The following is a 20,970-nucleotide window of genomic DNA, read 5'->3' on the forward strand; positions in this document are numbered from 1 at the left end:
AGTTTAATAGCTGCTTTCAGATGTTTACTGTTTTGTGATTCAGAAGGGCCTCCATATGAATGTCAAAAGGGAATCTATGGTTCTAAGTGTTCTAGATGTTGGTTCTAAGTGTTCTAAATGTGGGTTCTAAGTGTATTGTTCTCTTGTCCCCAGACCCACACCATCTTTTCTCTGCTGGGGTTGGACCATGCCTACGTCACCAGCATTGGACGACTCATCGGAGTGGTGTCCCTCAAAGAAGTGAGTGACACAGATCATCTGGGGTTGTGCACATCAACATGGCACTGTCCCATCATCATCATCATCATTGATTACATCATCATCTTTCTCACTGTCACAATCATCAGCATAACTGTCACCACCATCACACACATACCATCAGTATCAATGACCTTCGCTCCTTCCGTGCCTTGTTATGTGACAGACAGCGAGACAAATGTGTGGTTAATGTTCCTTGCAGTCTCTCCTCTTTCTGTCTCTTGTTCTTTCTATATTTCTCTCTCTCTCGCTCTCTTCACAAACAAAGCAGGCGGAGGCTCTCTGTCTTTGTCAGTTGGCTGTAAAACAGGGGATTGTTGCTAAGCACAGTGTTGTTCCACTGGCTGACATTCAGGCCTTTTGTTTGGTGTTAAACAGCAGCGAGATGAGCCTCACCTCTCCTTGCCTCTCCTCTTCTCGCCCTCTCGTCTCCTCTCCTCTCTTTGCTTCTCCTTGCCTCACCTCTCCTCGTTTCTGTCACACAGCACTGCTGCATTCAGCTCTCCTTATGCTTTCTAATAACTGGGGAGGGTGTGTATGTGTGTGTGTAAGTGAGAAACATGTCTGCCTAGAAACCGTTGTTTCCCAGACGTCTGTCATTGTTGGGGAAGGACAGGGGTGGAGTACAGTATATGACGACATCTTATTAGGGCTATTGTTGGGGCCAATATATGTTGAGTTCAAAAAAACCATTGGTCATCATCTTTAATTTATTACCATGGTAGCATAGCCACACTCCCTATATTATCACCAAGAAACACCATAGCAACCGCCCTGTAATATTGCCATGGTTAAACATCACCATTCCACTTTGGTCTACACTTGCCTAATACTGTCAATGGTTTATATATGCACTAGAAGACTGACAAGGGGCACCGTTTTGAAGCCACCGCGCCTCCATATTGGCACTCCCCCACGGTTGTAAAACATATATTGTGGAAGCTATAGAAATGCCTTTATGAATAAATAAAAAATGTTTTGCCATGTTCATTCTATTACAGGCACCTTAATAAATACTTTTAAATTATATTATGTAAGCTAAACATACAAATTAAAAAAATATATTAAAAAAAATATTTTTTTAAAGTACTGTTCCCACTAGGGTTGCAAAGGGAGGGTATATTACTGGAAACTACCAGTAAACTACCAGAATTCAGCATATGTGGGAACTCCTTCAAGACTGTTGGAAAAGCATTCAAGGTTAAGCAGGTTGAGAGAATGCCAAGAGTGCTCAAAGGGTCATCAAGGCAAAGGGTGGATATTTGAAGAATTTCAAATATAAAATATTATTTGATTTGTTTAAAACTTTTTGGGGTTACTAGATGATTCCATATGTGTTATTTCCTAGTTTTGATGTCTTCACTATTATTCTACAATGTAGAAATTAGTAAAAATAAAGAAAAACCCTTGAATGAGTAGGTGTTCTAAAACTTTTAACTGGTAGTGTACATCATGGATGGACGCTTCTCCCTGTCATGGATGCCATGGTTGCCCTTAGTTTGAAGATGTAATCCGGAGACAGATGTTTTCTCCATCTCCTTAGCTATCATACACTAATTCCACTGATTTCAAAACTTGGTCCCCCAGAAAGTGGAGAGCAACACTTATGCAGCTCTACTAAGCAATACATATATATTTTAAACTGCGTTAGACAGGATTACCTACACATACTGACCAGCTCAAATAGACAGAAGTGTGCTATATAGCAGACCAATCCAAACGCATCTCTCGGCATGTCCAGCCAACTCATTATCTCAGCCAATCATGGCTAGCGGGAAGGTTGCTTGCTTTTTCTGTGGCTAAACCAACTAGGCTCGTAATTTAATAATTTTATTCATGTTTTTCAAGTATAAATTACCAAAGTTGCGATGGATTCCCATAGATTTTCTGTTAATTACCAGATTCCAGTAACTTTGGTAAATGACCGGTAGTTTTGCAACCCTAGTCCCCACTACAACAAAGAATACTTAAATAGATGTAATTTTGTCCTTGAATCATTTCATTTAAATAATGTAAAATTACATTAATTCCAATGGAGGATTGCTCCTTCTGGGGAGTGCCAATATGGCTGGCCGGTGGCGTCAGTCTTTCATTGGCCAATACATAGCATCAGCAATCCAGGGTTTACATACATTATTGGTCACTGTACAGATTGAGCTATCCTCTCTGATACCGAGCCTAATTTATACTCAATCCCAAATTGACTGGTACTCAATAACTGTGACCCGTAGTCCCTAAGTGTCAAAGTGTACAGGCTAGGGGTTGGGTTTGTATTGGGCAAGTCTCTTCACCTTTGTTGACCCACTATTTCTTTGTCATTATCTCTGTAGCTGCAGAAGGCCATTGAGGGCTCTGTGGCAGTGAAGGGGGTGAATGTGCGCCCCCCTCTGGCCAGTTTCCGGGACAGCGGCACCAGTGGCACCATTATGAATAACGAGAACAAGGCCAGAGATCTCCACAAGCTGTGGAACCGCCGAAAGTTGATGTCCCTCCCCCAAGAGCACCGAGCCTCCGACTCTGACGAGAAGTCCAAGTGAGGTGGACTGGGATAGGTTGACGGGGATGGGGACAGGTGGATGGGGACGATGATGCGGACAGGTGGACGAGGATGGGGACAGGTGACACAGGGATGGGGACAGATGTGTTGGCGAGGAGTAGGAGGAGCATTGACACCCCCCCCCCCCCCCCCCCCCCCCCCCCCCAACTCAAAACCACAACCGATGCTGCAAACTCATGGCTTGGATCAATATTTAATTGAGGAGAGGAGGGATGGGTTAAGGTGTCACTGCTTAACAAAGGTGATCAGAGCAAAATGTATAGAATATGCGTGTTTTAACTATAAAAGGAATTGCATTTTTTTACCAATTTTGCAGACTTGGCTATTGGTCTGACTTTGAGAGGAAATTTACAAAAGAAAATCCTATGTGTAGCACCTTCTCAGAAAATACAGTCTCAAACACACACGCACAAGTTTTAATAAGAGCCAGTCTGCACACTCCAAGACAATGGAGTTCTCTCTAAAAATAGCTCTTTATAACCTTGAAGAGAGGAAGAAGGAGAGGGGGAAGAGGGAAAGAGTGAAAAAGGCTAAAATATGACAATATGAAAGCGTTTTCTGTTATCTAATCTGCTGCTGCTTTAGGGTGTGTCCCCCCCCCCCCCCCCCCCCCCATAGAACCCAGGGTAGCTTTCTGGTTGGCCAACTTCACATCCCCACTGTATATGTCCACTGTCCAGTAACACTACACTACGTTGATCAGAGTAAGGTCAGACCTAGACCACATAGAACCAGTTTGATTCAGTCCCATTCTAAATCCTATTTTCCCTACCCTTAACCCTAGCTCCAAACCCTAACCTTAACCTTAATCCTAACCCTAGCTCCTAACCCTAACCCAAATTCTAACCATAACACTAATTCTGACCTTAACCCTAAACCCCCTAGAAATGGCATTTGACCTTGTGGGGACCAACAAAATGTCCCCAGTTGGTCCCCGAAAAAATTGGATAATTCTTGTGAGGACTTCTTGTCCCCACAAGTATAGTTAAACACGTCCACACAAACACACACACACACACACACACACACACACACACACACACTGACTGACTGACATTTCTGCAACCTGGAGGTGTTATTGCATAAATACGTTTTCATTTCAATGGTGAGTTCTTGCCTTGTTCACCGCCACTGAAAAGAAAACACACACACACACACATTAACATCTTCACAGACTGACATGCCCGTCCTGACATGCAGAGAGATGCACACATATGAGGAGAAGTATGCTGTTGTGTATATCATTTTAATGGACAATATCATTATTATGGCAATTTTTTTTAAATGTTTTTATTCTGGTTTATTTTGTATGCATTGAATTCATTTTGATCTAGGTTTGATTGGCATCATTCATTCATCCAATGAGCTTTAATCATAGCTTATTTTGGGAAAGGGGCAGTGGTGTGAAGTACTTAAGTAGTACTTTAAAGTATTTTTACTTAAGTAGTTGTTTTGGGTATCTGTACTTTACTATTTATATTTTACTTTTACTTCACTACATTCTTAAAGAAAATTATATACTTTTTACTCCATACATTTTCCCTGACACCCAAAAGTGCTCATTACATTTTGAATGCTTAGCAGGACAGAAAAATTGTCTAATTCACACACTTATCTCTGATCTGGACTCACTAAACACACATGCTTTGTTTGTAAATTATTTCTGAGTGTTGGAGTGTGCCCCTAACTCCTTAAATTAAAAAAATATATATATATTAAAAATGGTGCCATCTGGTTTGGTTAATATAAGGAATTTGAAATGATTTATACTTGTGATACTTAAGTATATTTTAGCAATTACATTTACTTTTAATACTTAAGTATATTTAAAACCAAATACTTTTATACTTTTACTCAAGTAGTATTTTACTGGATGACTTTCACTTTTACTTGAGTTATTTTCTATTAAGGTATCTATACTTTTACTACAGTATGACAACTTGGTACTTTTTCCACCACTGGAAAGGGGATGGGGCTTTTTGGGGAATGTGTGGATTTTATGACTTTGCTATACGTTTACAGATTTAACATAGTTAACATATGTAATACATGATTGTTAATTTAAAATCTAACTGATCTACATTGCTATCTATGGAGTTGCTCTTCCTGCAACTCCTTTTTAGTTTTTGTTGGGTATTGCTCTTCCCTGTGGAAAAAACAGTCATATGGCAGTCCAGTCATATGGCAGTCCAGTCATATGGCAGTCCAGTCAAATGGCAGTCCAGTCATATGGCAGTCCAGTCAAATGGCAGTCCAGTCATATGGCAGTCCAGTCATATGGCAGTCCAGTCATATGGCAGTCCAGTCATATGGCAGTCCAGTCAAATGGCAGTCCAGTCATATGGCAGTCCAGTCATATGGCAGTCCAGTCATATGGCAGTCCAGTCAAATGGCAGTCCAGTCATATGGCAGTCCAGTCATATGGCAGTCCAGTCATATGGCAGTCCAATCATATGGCAGTCCAGTCATATGGCAGTCCAGTCATATGGCAGTCCAATCTCAATATTCCAAAGCTTTATTTGAACATGCATGGGAAAACCAAAACCAATTCAACTCGCTCTTTGTTCTCACAGACCGAGGATGGGTGGGGTGTTACACATGCCCTTCGAATGAGTCCGGTCCTTCTGCTCATCACCACAGATAGTAAAGGAAAAAGAATGACTAATCATGCCAAGGACATGACCACTCCCCCACACATCCTGGGAGAGCAGGACCTATGAAGGATATTCTAACTCTCTGTGAAACACAGTTCTAAAACAGACTACAAAAAGGTAAAGGAACAACTTTGTTTAGGATTTAGCAATCTAAGAGAAACAGGATGACCTGTCCCTTCTTCAGGCCAAATAAGATAACAAATTACATTTCTCTTCCACACTACTAATAGTCTACTAATTGGTTGATGATGTCATTGGAAACACTCATCTTCCTCTCCTCTGGAGATGATGAGTATGAAGTTGAAATGTCCCTTTAATCCACAATTGGAACAATGAATGTGTAATTACACATCCTCTTGCTGAAAGTTATTCCACGTGGTGTAACTACTGATGTTATTACACATTTTCTTGTTTAACTACGTAAGTAATGTTTTGTACTTACATTTGAAAGTCACCTGTGAATTCCCATGTTAATAACTCTAACCAACATCTGACCTTGTTACATGTAACTACAAGGTGCCACTACCATCGAATCCACATGTAATACCAGGGTTGATAAATAGGCTAGGGCCTGGTAACAACAATTGTAACAAGGCACACCCTCTCACACCCTGTCAAGGCACACCCGGTCATTTTCAATTAGTTTATTTCTATGTTATGACCTGGCTCCAATGCTATACCAAATCAAGTTTAATGTAAGAACAATGTAGTTACATAGGTTGCCAGGATATTGCTGGCTCTATCGCTCTGGACAAGTATTTGTTGTTGTTCATGAGTTTTCCTGAGGTTTTTTTGGGGGGGGGGGGTCTATCTGCAACCTGGTCTGAACGTTTCTTTGACCAGGATGCACTGTGTGTGTATGTAATAAACCAAACCTCATGTTACTTTAATATGGTGCAATGTTAAAGATACATTCTTTATTCTTTTAATGCATTTTCTTTATAAAGGTCATCCATTTATATATTATTAGGCGACAGGTAGCCTTGCGGTTAAGAGTAGCCCACAGTAGCCAAAGGTCGCTGACATCTATAAATGTGCCCTTGACCAAGGCACTTATCCATAGTTTCTCTGGATAAGAGCGTCTGCTAAAGGACAGAAAATGTATGTAACAAAATGTATTAATTCATCAACACCTAAACCCACCAATAAAATAATACTGAAATCGAATCATAAATGTTTTATCTATCGCATTTCAGGACATCACATCTCTTCTACAGTATGTGTAAAAACAGGTCAGAGGCCTGCCTCGGAGCAGTATGTGTAAAAACAGGTCAGAGGCCTGCCTCGGAGCAGTATGTGTAAAAACAGGTCAGAGGCCTGCCTCGGAGCAGTATGTGTAAAAACAGGTCAGAGGCCTGCCTCAGAGCAGTATGTGTAAAAACAGGTCAGAGGCCTGCCTCGGAGCAGTATGTGTAAAAACAGGTCAGAGGCCTGCCTCGGAGCAGTATGTGGGGGTGACGGGGGCTCTACAGATGTTGGGTCTTAATTTGAACCATTTCGTCGCAGGAAGAAAATAATCCTGCAGCAGGAGGATTTGAATGAATATTGAATATTTAGTATTTGCTACCAGGGGGCAGCTGGAAGCGGTGTTTGTAGGCTATACAATTCCGTACCTACGTTGTACCTTAGACTGAAAGTCCACTGGGCGTCAGTTCAAGTAGCCTATGTAGGCTGTGAATTCTTATGTGGATTATAATAAATTGACATTCGTAGTGGGGTAGATGTATTTTTAATTTGGGAAAATATGTATATGTTTTATATATCAATTGTTTTATTATACACTGAGTATACCAAACATTAGGAGTACCTTCCTCAGGGCATAGACTCTCCAAGGTGTCGAAAGCCTTCCACATGCTGGCCCATGTTGAATCTAATGCTTCCCACAGTTGTGTCAAGTTGGCTGGATGTCCTTTGGGTGGTGGACCATTCTTGATCAACACGGGAAACTGTTGAGCATGAACACCCCAGTATTTTTTGTCTTGCCCATTCACTCTCTGAATGGCACACATACACAATACATGTCTCAATTGTCTCAACAACACAAAAGTCCTTCTTTAACCGGTCTCCTCCTCATCACCTACATTGATTGAAGTGGATTTCACAAGTTACATCAATAAGGGATCATAAGTTTCACCTGGTCAGTTTATGTCATGGAAAGAACAGGTGTTCCTAATGTTTATTATACTCAGTGTATTTCAAGGTAAGCTGCCCTTTGACCCCTATCTTCCCAACAATGTTCTTCAATTGAAGCTTAAAAAAAATATGAAAGGAATAGGACTTCCCCACTCCTTAATAAAATATATTTAATAAAGATTAAATAATTGGACAAATAATAGATTGTGAGCACACCTTTCATTATGCAACAATGGATAGGGTAACAGGTAGCTTACAGAATTAATTGAAATGTAATCAAATAACCAGGGGCGCAACTTTGGTTTTATAAATGAGTGGGACATAATTATAAAACAAAATGTACTGGATAAACTGGATAAACACTCCAAACAGCCTACCCGACCGCTCGGAGGAGTCTGCATGGCCCTAAAGCACACCTGGCCTAATTTTGTATGACATCCCAATTATAAAATTGGGGGGGACAAAAATGCAATGTTCAGATGTCCCCCTGTCCCCATCCCCGTCCGAATGTCCCCCGTGAAAGTTTCACCCCTGCAAATAACTATTGCTAGCACTAGATTGTCAGCTGATGCCTCCTTAAACCATCAATACATTCTAAATTCACCCGAACACGGCTGATCTCATGATGCCAGTGTTACCTTACTCCAGTTTGCAAACAAAGTCTTTCAATATATGTTTGCCCTCTAGTTGGAATTATCATAACAATTTAGTCCTTTTTAAACAGACTAAGCGTGATTTATAGTATCTATTTGACAAGCATAAAGTATTTCCTCTTTCACCACAGCAAATCCCCTGTGGAAATTGACCCGATACTTTGTATGAAAGATAACTAATGTTGGTGTAGCTTACTGTTATTATTTTATGTGTTTCCTATTTATGTTATCCATTAACATATGTTGAAGCGTGATTCATCACTCCAGAGAAAGCATTTCCACTGCTCCAGAGTCTAATGGCGGTGAGCTTTACACCACTCCAGCCGACGCTTGGCATTGCGCATCTTAGGCTTGTGTGCGGCTGCTCAGCCATGGAAACCCATTTCATGAAACTCCCGTTGAACAGTTCTTGTGCTGACTTTGCTTCCAGAGGCAGTTTGTAACTTGGTAGTGAGTATTGCAAACCAGGACAGACCATTTTCACGCACTACGTGCTTCAGCACTCAGTGGTGCTGTTCTGTGAGCTTGTGTGGCCTACCACTTCGCGGCTGAGCTGTTGCTGCTCCTAGACGTTTCTACTTCACAATACCAGCACTTACATTTGACCGGGGCAGCTCTAGCAGGGAAGAAATTTGAGGAACTGACTTGTTGGAAAGGTGGCATCCTATGACGGTACCACGTTGAAAGTCACTGAGCTTGGGCCATTCTACTGCCAATGTTTGTCTATGGAGATTGCATATGTGCTCAATTTTATACACCTGTTAGCAACGGGTGTTGCTGAAATGGCCAAATCCACTAATTTGAATGGGTGTCCACATACTTTTTGCCATATAGTGTATTTGAAAGGGTACTCACCGGATAGGAGTACACCAGGCTCGTTTCCAGAGAAACAGATCCAAGATTGACAATATTTTATGGCTATCAGAGGACATCCTGAGAAATGTCCAAAATAAAAATCTTGCTGTTTTATTCGACATAGAGAAAGCATTCGACAAAACGTGGCATAAAGTTACAGACAATAACCTCCAACTCCCACATCCAATCAGAAACATAATCTCAAGCTTCCTCCATAACCGCCAAATAAAAGTTAAGGTATCCACAGCCATCTCTCCACATTTACTCCAGAAGCTGGTGTCCCCAAAGGTACAGTCCTCAGCCCACTAATGTTCATCATCTACATCTCAGACATTTACTACCCCCCACCTTCCATTGGACAGGTAGCACAATTTGCTGATGACCTATGCCATTGGACCAGCTCCAAGTGGCCACAGCTAGCCTCAAAGATACTCACAAAGTGCATATAAAAAAATAGAACACTGGTCAAACAACTGTCAAGTTAAAATAAACCCCAAAAAGACAGTGCATCTTATTTACCAAAAACACAAACCTATAACTAAAGAAACTCGTAACCCTATTACATGCTGACCACACCACTTGCATCGCTTGCGTGAGCTTGACAAAATAAATGTACACATACATGTTATTCAATCATTGCATCCACAGTGCTAGCGAGCGTTTGCGTGGCCAGGCGCTAAAATAGAAATTGGTTCTATTTGTGACGTTCAACGCGCTGAAAGTCCAGCGTCTCCCATCTCCTCATTGGTTTTAGTAGCGTATACCCACGTGCCTTCTACTCATTGGTTTTTAGGAGCATATACCCATGTGAGTGATTGAAAGATGAACTTAGGTCCACACTGGTCGGTTGTAGTAATTTTGTAAAGTTGGTTGCCAATCACAAAATAAAGTCCAAAGAAGAAAAAGAAGCCTGAAGGAAGGAGGAGAGACGAAGAAAAACACATTCTGCTTATCGTTTCATCTGATTAATTGTCAGAGTAGAGGACCTTATGCATTTCAGGTAAAATAACAACCCAATGTTTATATACCAGGACAAATTAGCTAGCAACAGGAAGCTAGCTAGCTAAATTGCCATAAATGTTGAATGCTTTTTGACTGGTCCCCAAATGAATATAATTGGTTCAGAGTTTGTTTTTATATTTCAACCTGCATGTCCTGATTGCTTCTGGTGTGGGTAAACAAAATCAACTTACGCGCATGCCTGCGCTTTAGTCAGCATGTAAAAATGTACAACAAAACAATAAAAATTGAAAAATATGTTCCTGGGGGTAACATTTCAAAGAAACATGCTGTGGACCACGCATATTGGGAACATTGAGAGAGAAGGACAGAATAATTATTTGAAAGCACTTTGTGGAAATAAACATGGAGCAGCACCCAAAACTATTTTATAATCGGATCAATTCTTGAATATGCACTGGATTACAACCTCCTCACATCAAATGAACAGACTACTAAAAATACAGAACAAAGCAATACAACTGGCATACAGATTACCCGGCTTCATCAACACAATACATTCACCACATACTGTATCTGGAGTCAAGACCATCACAGAAAGACAGACAATAATAGGACAGAAATACCCAAACAGCGCAATCCACAACACATCACAAGAAGACTGTAGAAGAAGCATAATGGGCCACAGAAACACCTGTCAGTCATGCTCCAGATGTCAAAGCCAGACTGATACAAACTTAACCTCACATCCCACACCATATCAACACACCTCACTTATAAACACAACATAACCACAATTAACATGTAACCTACCCCCCTCAAAACTCCTTTCCTATTTGAACTACTTTCCCACTAACTACCTTTAACTACTTCCGTTCACACTCGTTTCCTTTATTAACATTAACTAACGTGCTATTACTGTCAACATTTAAAAAAATATATAATAATTATCCTTATTTTTCCTTCTATTTTCTTTAAGTTTACTATACTGTAGGCACAACACAAAAAGGCAGTCTAGCGACTTCATGTTCTTTTTAGTTCCTGAGCTACAGTGCCTTGCGAAAGTATTCGGCCCCCTTGAACTTTGCGACCTTTTGCCACATTTCAGGCTTCAAACATAAAGATATAAAACTGTATTTTTTTGTGAAGAATCAACAACAAGTGGGACACAATCATGAAGTGGAACGACATTTATTGGATATTTCAAACTTTTTTAACAAATCAAAAACTGAAAAATTGGGCGTGCAAAATTATTCAGCCCCCTTAAGTTAATACTTTGTAGCGCCACCTTTTGCTGCGATTACAGCTGTAAGTCGCTTGGGGTATGTCTCTATCAGTTTTGCACATCGAGAGACTGAAATTTTTTCCCATTCCTCCTTGCAAAACAGCTCGAGCTCAGTGAGGTTGGATGGAGAGCATTTGTGAACAGCAGTTTTCAGTTCTTTCCACAGATTCTCGATTGGATTCAGGTCTGGACTTTGACTTGGCCATTCTAACACCTGGATATGTTTATTTTTGAACCATTCCATTGTAGATTTTGCTTTATGTTTTGGATCATTGTCTTGTTGGAAGACAAATCTCCGTCCCAGTCTCAGGTCTTTTGCAGACTCCATCAGGTTTTCTTCCAGAATGGTCCTGTATTTGGCTCCATCCATCTTCCCATCAATTTTAACCATCTTCCCTGTCCCTGCTGAAGAAAAGCAGGCCCAAACCATGATGCTGCCACCACCATGTTTGACAGTGGGGATGGTGTGTTCAGGGTGATGAGCTGTGTTGCTTTTACGTCAAACATAACGTTTTGCATTGTTGCCAAAAAGTTCAATTTTGGTTTCATCTGACCAGAGCACCTTCTTCCACATGTTTGGTGTGTCTCCCAGGTGGCTTGTGGCAAACTTTAAACGACACGTTTTATGGATATCTTTAAGAAATGGCTTTCTTCTTGCCACTCTTCCATAAAGGCCAGATTTGTGCAATATACGACTGATTGTTGTCCTATGGACAGAGTCTCCCACCTCAGCTGTAGATCTCTGCAGTTCATCCAGAGTGATCATGGGCCTCTTGGCTGCATCTCTGATCAGTCTTCTCCTTGTATGAGCTGAAAGTTTAGAGGGACGGCCAGGTCTTGGTAGATTTGCAGTGGTCTGATACTCCTTCCATTTCAATATTATCGCTTGCACAGTGCTCCTTGGGATGTTTAAATCTTGGGAAATATTTTTGTATCCAAATCCGGCTTTAAACTTCTTCACAACAGTATCTCGGACCTGCCTGGTGTGTTCCTTGTTCTTCATGATGCTCTCTGCGCTTTTAACGGACCTCTGAGACTATCACGGTGCAGGTGCATTTATACGGAGACTTGATTACACACAGGTGGATTGTATTTATCATCATTAGTCATTTAGGTCAACATTGGATCATTCAGAGATCCTCACTGAACTTCTGGAGAGAGTTTGCTGCACTGAAAGTAAAGGGGCTGAATAATTTTGCACGGCCAATTTTTCAGTTTTTGATTTGTTAAAAAAGTTTGAAATATCCAATAAATGTCGTTCCACTTCATGATTGTGTCCCACTTGTTGTTGATTCTTCACAAAAAAATACAGTTTTATATCTTTATGTTTGAAGCCTGAAATGTGGCAAAAGGTCGCAAAGTTCAAGGGGGCCGAATACTTTCACAAGGCACTGTACATGCAGCTATTTACTCTCGCCACAATATCAGCATATATGGCATAACTATGGCACCAGTCTGCCCATACTCAGACTGAGCCCTGACAGACTCTTTTCACTAGTCTTGATACATGCTTGGCTGCGTAGAACATTCGTCATGTGGAAAGCAGCAAGACAGTAGCAGGTTTCCAACCAATTGGCGATATGTTTTCATATGAATATTCCACAAGTAGTGTACATGCTCAGATTATTATTATGGACAAAGAGCGAGATTATTTTCATCTGTCAAAGGTCAACCAAGCATCGATTATCATGTCACCAGAATGAAACTCTCAATATGTATTGGAAAGGAGCATCAAGCTCATCATCTTGCACTTTCACCACCCTGTGAATATCATCATAATTGATTTAATCTGTAACCTAATATCAATCAATCAATAAATCAAATGTATTTATAAATCCCTTCTTACATCAGCTGATGTCACTAAGTGCTGTACAGAAACCCCAAACAGCAAGCAATGCACATGTAGAAGCATGGTGACTAGGAAAAACTCCCTAAAAAGGCCAGAAACTAGGAAGAAAGCCTGGTTCCTCTCTAGGTATGAGGGGTAGCCAGTCCTCTTCTGGCTGTACCGGGTAGAGATTATAACAGAACATGGCCAAGATGTTCAAATGTTCATTGATGACCAGCAGGCTCAAATAATAATAATCACAGTGGTTGTAGAGGGTGCAAAAGGTCAGCACCTCGGGAGTAAATGTCAGTTGGCTTATCATAGCCTATAGCCTACATCCTATGTCGTTCTACATTAGCATTGAACAGCCCCCGTGATATGCAACTTTTCAGGGAAGTTAGAAACCAATATACACAGGCAGTTAGAAAAGCCAAGGCTAGCTTTTTCAAGCAGAAATTTGCTTCCTGCAACACATACTCAAAAAAGGTCTGGGACACTGTAAAGTCCATGGAGAATAAGAACACCTCCTCCCAGCTGCCCACTGCACTGAGGATAGGAAACACTGTCACCACTGATAGATCAACTATAATTGAGAATTTCAATAAGCATTTTTCTACGGCTGGCCATGCTTTCCACCTGGCTACCCCTACCCCGATCAACTGCCCCCACAGCAACTCGCCTAAGCCTTCCCCATTTCTCCTTCTTCCAAATCCAGTCAGCTGATGTTCTGAAAGAGCTGAAAAATCTGGACCCCTACAAATCTGCCCGGGCTAGTCAATCTGGACCCTTTCTTTCTAAAATTATCTGCCGAAATTGTTGCAACCCCTATTACTAGCCTGTTCAACCTCTCTTTCGTGTCATCTGAGATTCCCAAAGATTGAAAAGCAGCTGCGGTCATCCCCCTCTTCAAAGGGGGGGGCACTCTTGACCCAAACTACTACAGACTTATATCTATCCTACCCTGCCTTTCCAAGGTCTTCGAAAGCCAAGTCAACAAACAGATTATAGACCATTTCTAATCCCACCGTACCTTCACCGCTATGCAATCTGGTTTCAGAGCTGGTCATGGGTGCACCTCAAGCCACGCTCAAGGTCCTAAACAATATCTTAACCGCCATTGATAAGAAACAATACTGTGCAGCCGTATTCATTGACCTGGCCAAGGCTTTCGACTCTGTCAATCACCACATCCTCATTGGCAGACTCGATAGCCTTGGTTTCTCAAATGATTGCCTCGCCTGGTTCACCAACTACTTCTCTGATAGAGTTCAGTGTGTCAAATCGGAGGGCCTGTTGTCCGGGCCTCTGGCCGTCTCTATAGAGGTGCCACAGGGTTCAATTCTTGGGCCGACTCTCTTCTCTGTATACATCAATGATGTCGCTCTTGCTGCTGGTGAGTCTTTGATCCCCCTCTACGCAGACGACACCATTCGGTATACTTCGGACCCTTCTTTGGACACTGTTAACAACCCTCCAGACGAGCCATACAACTCTCCTTCCGTGGCCTCCAACTGCTCTTAAATACAAGTAAAACTAAATGCATGCTCTTCAACCGATCGCTGCCTGCACCTGCCCGCCCGTCCAGCATCACTACTCTGGACGGTTCTGACTTATGTGTACAACTACAAATATATGGACAACTACAATATGTGAGAATATGAATATGTGGACAACTACAAATACCTAGGTGTCTGGTTAGACTGTAAACTCTCCTTCCAGACTCACATCAAACATCTCCAATCCAAAGTTAAATCTAGAATTGGCTTCCTATTTCGCAACAAAGCATCCTTCACTCATGCTGCCAAACATATCCTAATAAAACTGACCATCCTACCGATCCTCGACTTCGGCGATGTAATTTACAAAATAGCCTCCAATACCCTACTCAATAAATTTGATGCAGTCTATCACAGTGCCATCAGTTTTGTCACCAAAGCCCCATATACTACTCACCACTGCGACCTGTACATTCTCGTTGGCTGGCCCTCGCTTCATACTCGTCGCCAAACCCACTGGCTCCAGGTCATCTACAAGACCCTGCTAGGTAAAGTCCCCCCTTACCTCAGCTCGCTGGTCACCATAGCAGCACCCACCTGTAGCACCCACTCTCTGAAACTGGAAACACTTATCTCCCTCACTAGCTTTAAGCACCAGCTGTCAGAGCAGCTCACAGATTACTGCACCTGTACATAGCCCATCTATAATTTAGCCCAAACAACTACCTCTTCCCCTACTGTATTTATTTATTTATTTAGCTCCTTTGCACCCCATTATTTTTATTTCTACTTTTCATATTCTTCCACTGCAAATCTACCATTCCAGTGTTTTACTTGCTATATTGTATTTACTTCGCCACCATGGCCTTTTTTTTGCCTTTACCTCCCTTATATCACCTAATTTGCTCACATCGTATATAGACTTATTTTTCTACTGTATTATTGACTGTATGTTTGTTTTGCTCCATGTGTAACTCTGTTGTTGTATGTTGTTCTCAACTTACCTACCTAGTTAAGTAAAGGTGAAATAAAAATAAAATAAATAAATAGCCAATCATTCAGAGTATCTCTACCACTCCTGCCGTCTCTAGAGATTTGAAAACAGCAGGTCTGGGACAAGTAGCACGTCCGGTGAACAGGTCAGGGTTTCATATCCGCAGGCAGAACAGTTGAAACTGGAGCAGCAGCACAAACAGGTGGACTGGGGACAGCAAGGAGTCATCAGGCCAGGTAGTCCTGAGGCACGGTGTTAGAAAGAAAGGAAAAAAAGGAAGAAAAAAAATGGGATTTTTTTTTTAAAAGAAAGAAACTAAATAAAAGTTAAAATTAAAAATGTAAATAAAATAAATAAAAATGGAAGGAAAAACGGGAAAAAATAAATACAAATAATGAAAGTACAAAAAAAACAAAAGAAAAAAAGGAGATAAAAAGATAAGTTTATTTTTTATAGAAAGAAAAGAAAGAATAGAAAGAAAGACCATACTTAAATTCACACAGGACACCAGATAAGACAGGAGAAATACTCCAGATTTAAAAGACTGACCCTAGCCCCCAACACAAACTATTGCAGCATAAATACTGGAGGCTGAGACAGGAGGGGTCGGGACTGCATGCTTTCCTGATGAGTTGTAGTGGGAGGACCACACTGTGGTGTTATTTGTATATTGTAACCTGATTGGCCATATGCTAGTGCTGACCTGTGAGAATGTGGGGTTTATGAGGAAAGCAGCTCTCTCTCTCATGTGGTTCGTAATGTGAATCAACGTCAAAATTAGCAATAAATGTGCCTTCATAAAGATACACCGTTAGTAGGAGAGGTCGACCGATTAAATTGGAATGGCCGATTAATTGGGGCCGATTTCAAGTTTTCATAACAATCGATAATCAGCATTTTTGGACACCGATTGTGGCAGATTACATTGCATTCCACGAGGAGACTGCGTGGCAGGCTGACCACCTGTTACGCGAGTGCTGCAAGGAGCCAAGGTAACTTTCTAGCTAGTATTAAACTAAGGTTTGTGCAGTAACAGCAATATTTAGACTTATGGATGCCGCCCGTTCGATAAAATACGGAACGGTTCCGTATTTCACTGAAAGAATAAACGTTTTGTTTTCAAAATGATAGTTTCCGGATTTGACCATATTAATGACCTAAGGATCATATTTCTGTGTGTGTAGTATATGCTAATTAAGTCTATGATTTGATAGAGCAGTCGGACTGAGCGGTGGTCGGCAGCAGCAGGCTCGTAAGCATTAATTCAAACAGCACTTTAGTGCGTTTTGCCAGCAGCTCTTTAGGACTTCAAGCTTATCAACTTCTGAGATTAGGCTGGCAATACTGAAGTGCCTATAAGAACATCCAATAGTCAAAGGTATATGAAATACAAATGGTATAGAGAGAAATAGTCCTATAGTAACTATAACCTAAAACTTCTTAACTGGGAATATTTAAGACTCATGTTAAAAGGAACCACCAGCTTTCATATGTTCTCATGTTCTGAGCAAGGAACTTAAACATTAGCTTTATTACATGGCACATATTGCACTTTTACTTTCTTCTCCAACACTGTTTCTGCATCATTTAAACCAAATTGAACATGTTTCATTATTTATTTGAGACTAAATTTATTTTATTATTGTGTTATATTAAGTTTTAAAAAAGTGTTCATTCAGTATTGTTGTAATTGTCTTCATTACAAATATATATTTAAAAAAAACATTTTTAAATTGGCCGATTAATCGCTATGGGCTTTTTTCGGTCCTCCAATAATCGGTATTGAAAAATCATAATCGGTCGACCTCTAGTAGATAGCAGTTATTTTATTCACATAAAGACAAGTTTGATTACACCACACATACGTTATTGCATGATTGAAAATGTACTTTGATGGTTATTATATCAATATTTGTGCATAACAGCATTCATTTCTACCGACATTTCACATCATTAATTTTACTGACACAAAAAGATCCCACCCCGTCTAATGTATTTTGTTTCGTCAACATTTGGAAATGTTACCGAAAAATGTTCTGTTTCCATCAGGCCTGTCATGGCATTTTGTTTATCTGACTATACTCCCATAACTAGGTTGGATGAAAACCTGCTTACAGACAGGCAGTCTAATTAGCGATTTAAATATATTTTTTCGTCATTATTGCAAACATTGGCTAAGCCGCGCAGGGGGCAGTCAAGTAGTGTTCTTTTTTCAAGAACTACGATATGGCAGCAACTATAAAAAGAGTTTACAGCATCACATAAAACGCTCAATAGTTTTTTCTCCAAAGTGTAGGAACTGCGTACTGCTTGTGCAAATGCAATATCTGTTACAACAGACAGACAAATACAGTGCATTCGCAAAGTATTTACTTGGCTCATCGTGCTCTAGCGAATCCTTGTGGCGGGCCGGGCGCCTGCAGGCTGACTTCGGTTGTCAGTTGAACAGTATTTTCACCAACATATTGGTGCAGCTGGCTTCCGGGGTAATCAGGCGGATGTTAAGAAGCGGTTTTTGCAGGACATGTTTCGGAGGACGCATGACTCAACCTTCACCTCTCCTGAGAGCGTTGGGCAGTTGCAGCGATGAGACAAGATCGTAATTGGATCGCAATTGGAAATCATGAAATTGGGGAGAAAAAAATATTTTATAAAAATTATAGAAAAAAAATGATATTATTCAGATCGTTTGCAGTGAGTCTCGAAATTGAGCTCAGGTGCATCCTGTTTCCATTGAACATTCTTGAGATGTTTCTACAACTTGTTTGGAGTCCACCTGTGGTAAATTACATTTTATTTTTTTTACAATTTCAGAACCTTGATGTCATTTTTCAAAACTCCAGACACAAAACTCACAACCGATGATCAGAATTGTAACGCCCATCGGAAGAAATGGACCAAGGTGCAGCGTGGTACATGTTCATGATTCTTTAGTTAATCCGAACACCAAACAACAAAAGAACGTCACGTTCTGAAGGCTACACAGAGTTAACAAAAAAACAACAAAAATCCCACAACCTAAGGTGGCAAAACAGGCTGCCTAAGTATGATTCCCAATCAGAGACAACGATAGACAGCTGTCCCTGATTGAGAACCATACCCGGCCAAAACATAGAAACACAAAACATAGAAATAAAGAAAATAGAATGCACACCCAAATCACACCCTGACCAAACCAAATAGAGACATAAAAAGGTCAGGGCGTGACAAGAATGCACATTTTTCAAAACTCTAACACTTTTTCCAATTGTTTGGATACAACACACATAAAGCTAAGATCATTTGTTCAATGAACTAAAATCACCTTTTCAAAGTGACACAACTTAACCTAAAAGTATTACCATTTCAAAATGCAATTCAGACATTACATGACTGTCTATTCATTTCATTACAATGATCTAAGTATCAATTGATACAACTGCTCAAAATGATAAGTAACTGTTGCATTACTCTTAATGCATAGTTTTATGGAAACTAACAAACAATATTCCATATTTAGATCATTAAACTTTCAGGATAACGAGATCCATTGACACCAATTACCGTGAAACATGAACCAAGTGGACTACATTATCTATGGATGTAATATTTCATCATCATTCTTTATCAGACGCTGTTTCTATTGTCCCATGTACCACTTTTCCAGACCATGTTTTCAGATTTGACATTACTGTACACTCTTCGGCCACTTTATTAGGTACATCTATCTAGTACTGGGTAGGACCCCCTTTGCCTCCACAACAGCCTGAATTATTCACGGTGTTGTACGTTAAGAGATGCCCTTCTGCACACCACTGTTTTAAATGACTGTTATTTGAGCATTTGTGGCCTTTCTGTTCACTTGAATGAGTCTGGACTTTCTCCTCTGACCTCTCTCATTAACAAAGTGTTTTTGCCCACAGAACTGCCACTCCCTGAATGTGTCTTTCTTTTCGCACCATTCTCTGTAAACTCTGCGTAAAAATCGCAGGAGGGCAGCTGTTTCTGAGATGCTGGATGTGCCATGTGTGGCACCAACAATCATACCACGGTCAAAGTTGCTTAGATTACGCATCTTGCCCGTTCTAATGTTTGGTCGAACAACAACTAAAGCTCTCTACTCTACATACTCTACAGTTGAAGTCGGAAGTTTACGTACACCTTAGCCAACTACATTTAAACTCAGTTTCACAATTCCTGACATTTAATCCTAGTAAAAATTCCCTGTTTTAGGTCAGTTAGGATCACCACTTTATTTTAAGAATGTGAAATGTCAGAATAATGGTAGAGAGCATGATTTTTCTAAGCTTTTATTTCTTCCATCACATTCCCAGAGGGTCAGAAGTTTACATACACTCAATTAGTATTTGGTAACATTGCCTTTAAATTGTTTAACTTGGATCAAACGTCTCGGGTAGCCTTCCTCAAGCTTCCCACAATAAGTTGGGTGAATTTTGGTCCATTCCTCTTGACAGAATTGGTGTAAATGAGTCAGTTATTTTCTATAGGATTGAGGTTAGGGCTCTGTGATGGCCACTCCAATACCTTGACATTGTAGTCCTTAAGGCAATTTGCCACATCTTTGGAAGTGTGCTTGGTGTCATTGTCCATTTGGAAGACCCATTTGTGACCAAGCTTTAACTTCCTCACTGATGTCTTGAGATGTTGCTTTAATATATCCACATAATTTTACTACCTCATGATGCACCCCTACAACATGTTGATGCCACCACCCCCGTGCTTCACGGTTCGGTTGGTGTTTTTCGGCTTGCAAGCCTCCCCCTTTTTCCTCTAAACATAACTATGGTCATTATGGCCAAACAGTTGCATTTTTGTTACATCAGACCAGAGGACATTTCTTCAAAAAGTATGATCTTTGTCTCCATGTACAGTTGCAAACTGCAGTCTGACTTTTTTATGACGGTTTTGGAGTGGTGGCTTCTTCTTTGCTGAATGGCCTTTCAGGTCATGTCGATATAGGACTTGTTTTACTGTGGATATAGGTAGTTTTGTATCTGTTTCCTCCAGCATCTTCACAAGGTCATTTGCTGTTGTTCTGGGATTGATTTGCACTTTTCGCACCAAAGTACGTTCATCTCTAGGAGACAGAACGAGTCTCCTTCCTGAGTGGTATGACGGCTGCGTGGTCCCATGGTGTTTATACTTGCGTACTATTGTTTGTACAGATGAACATGGTACCTTCAGGTGTTTGGAAATTGCTCCCAAGGATGAACCAGACTTGTGGAGGTCTACAATTTTTTTTCTGAGGTTTTGGCTGATTTCTTTTGATTTCCCCATGATGTCAAGCAAAGAGGCAC

At 40.7% G+C, this 20,970-nt stretch overlaps 1 protein-coding gene across 1 annotated transcript in view; it reads left to right on the top strand.

Moving 5' to 3' along the window:
- LOC139382803 (chloride channel protein 2-like) overlaps positions 1-4,120 on the top strand; it is a 67,581-nt gene extending 63,461 nt beyond the window's left edge. The window contains exons 22-23 of the mRNA XM_071127020.1: positions 154-240; positions 2,589-4,120. Of these exons, the coding sequence (XP_070983121.1) occupies positions 154-240; positions 2,589-2,795 (294 nt within the window). The 3' untranslated portion in view covers positions 2,796-4,120. The remainder of the gene's footprint in view (positions 1-153; positions 241-2,588) is intronic.
- The last annotated feature ends 16,850 nt before the right edge of the window (positions 4,121-20,970 follow it).

The sequence above is a fragment of the Oncorhynchus clarkii genome, chromosome 24 (genome assembly GCF_045791955.1).
Source record: "Oncorhynchus clarkii lewisi isolate Uvic-CL-2024 chromosome 24, UVic_Ocla_1.0, whole genome shotgun sequence".
In the NCBI taxonomy this organism is placed as follows: Eukaryota; Metazoa; Chordata; class Actinopteri; order Salmoniformes; family Salmonidae; genus Oncorhynchus; species Oncorhynchus clarkii.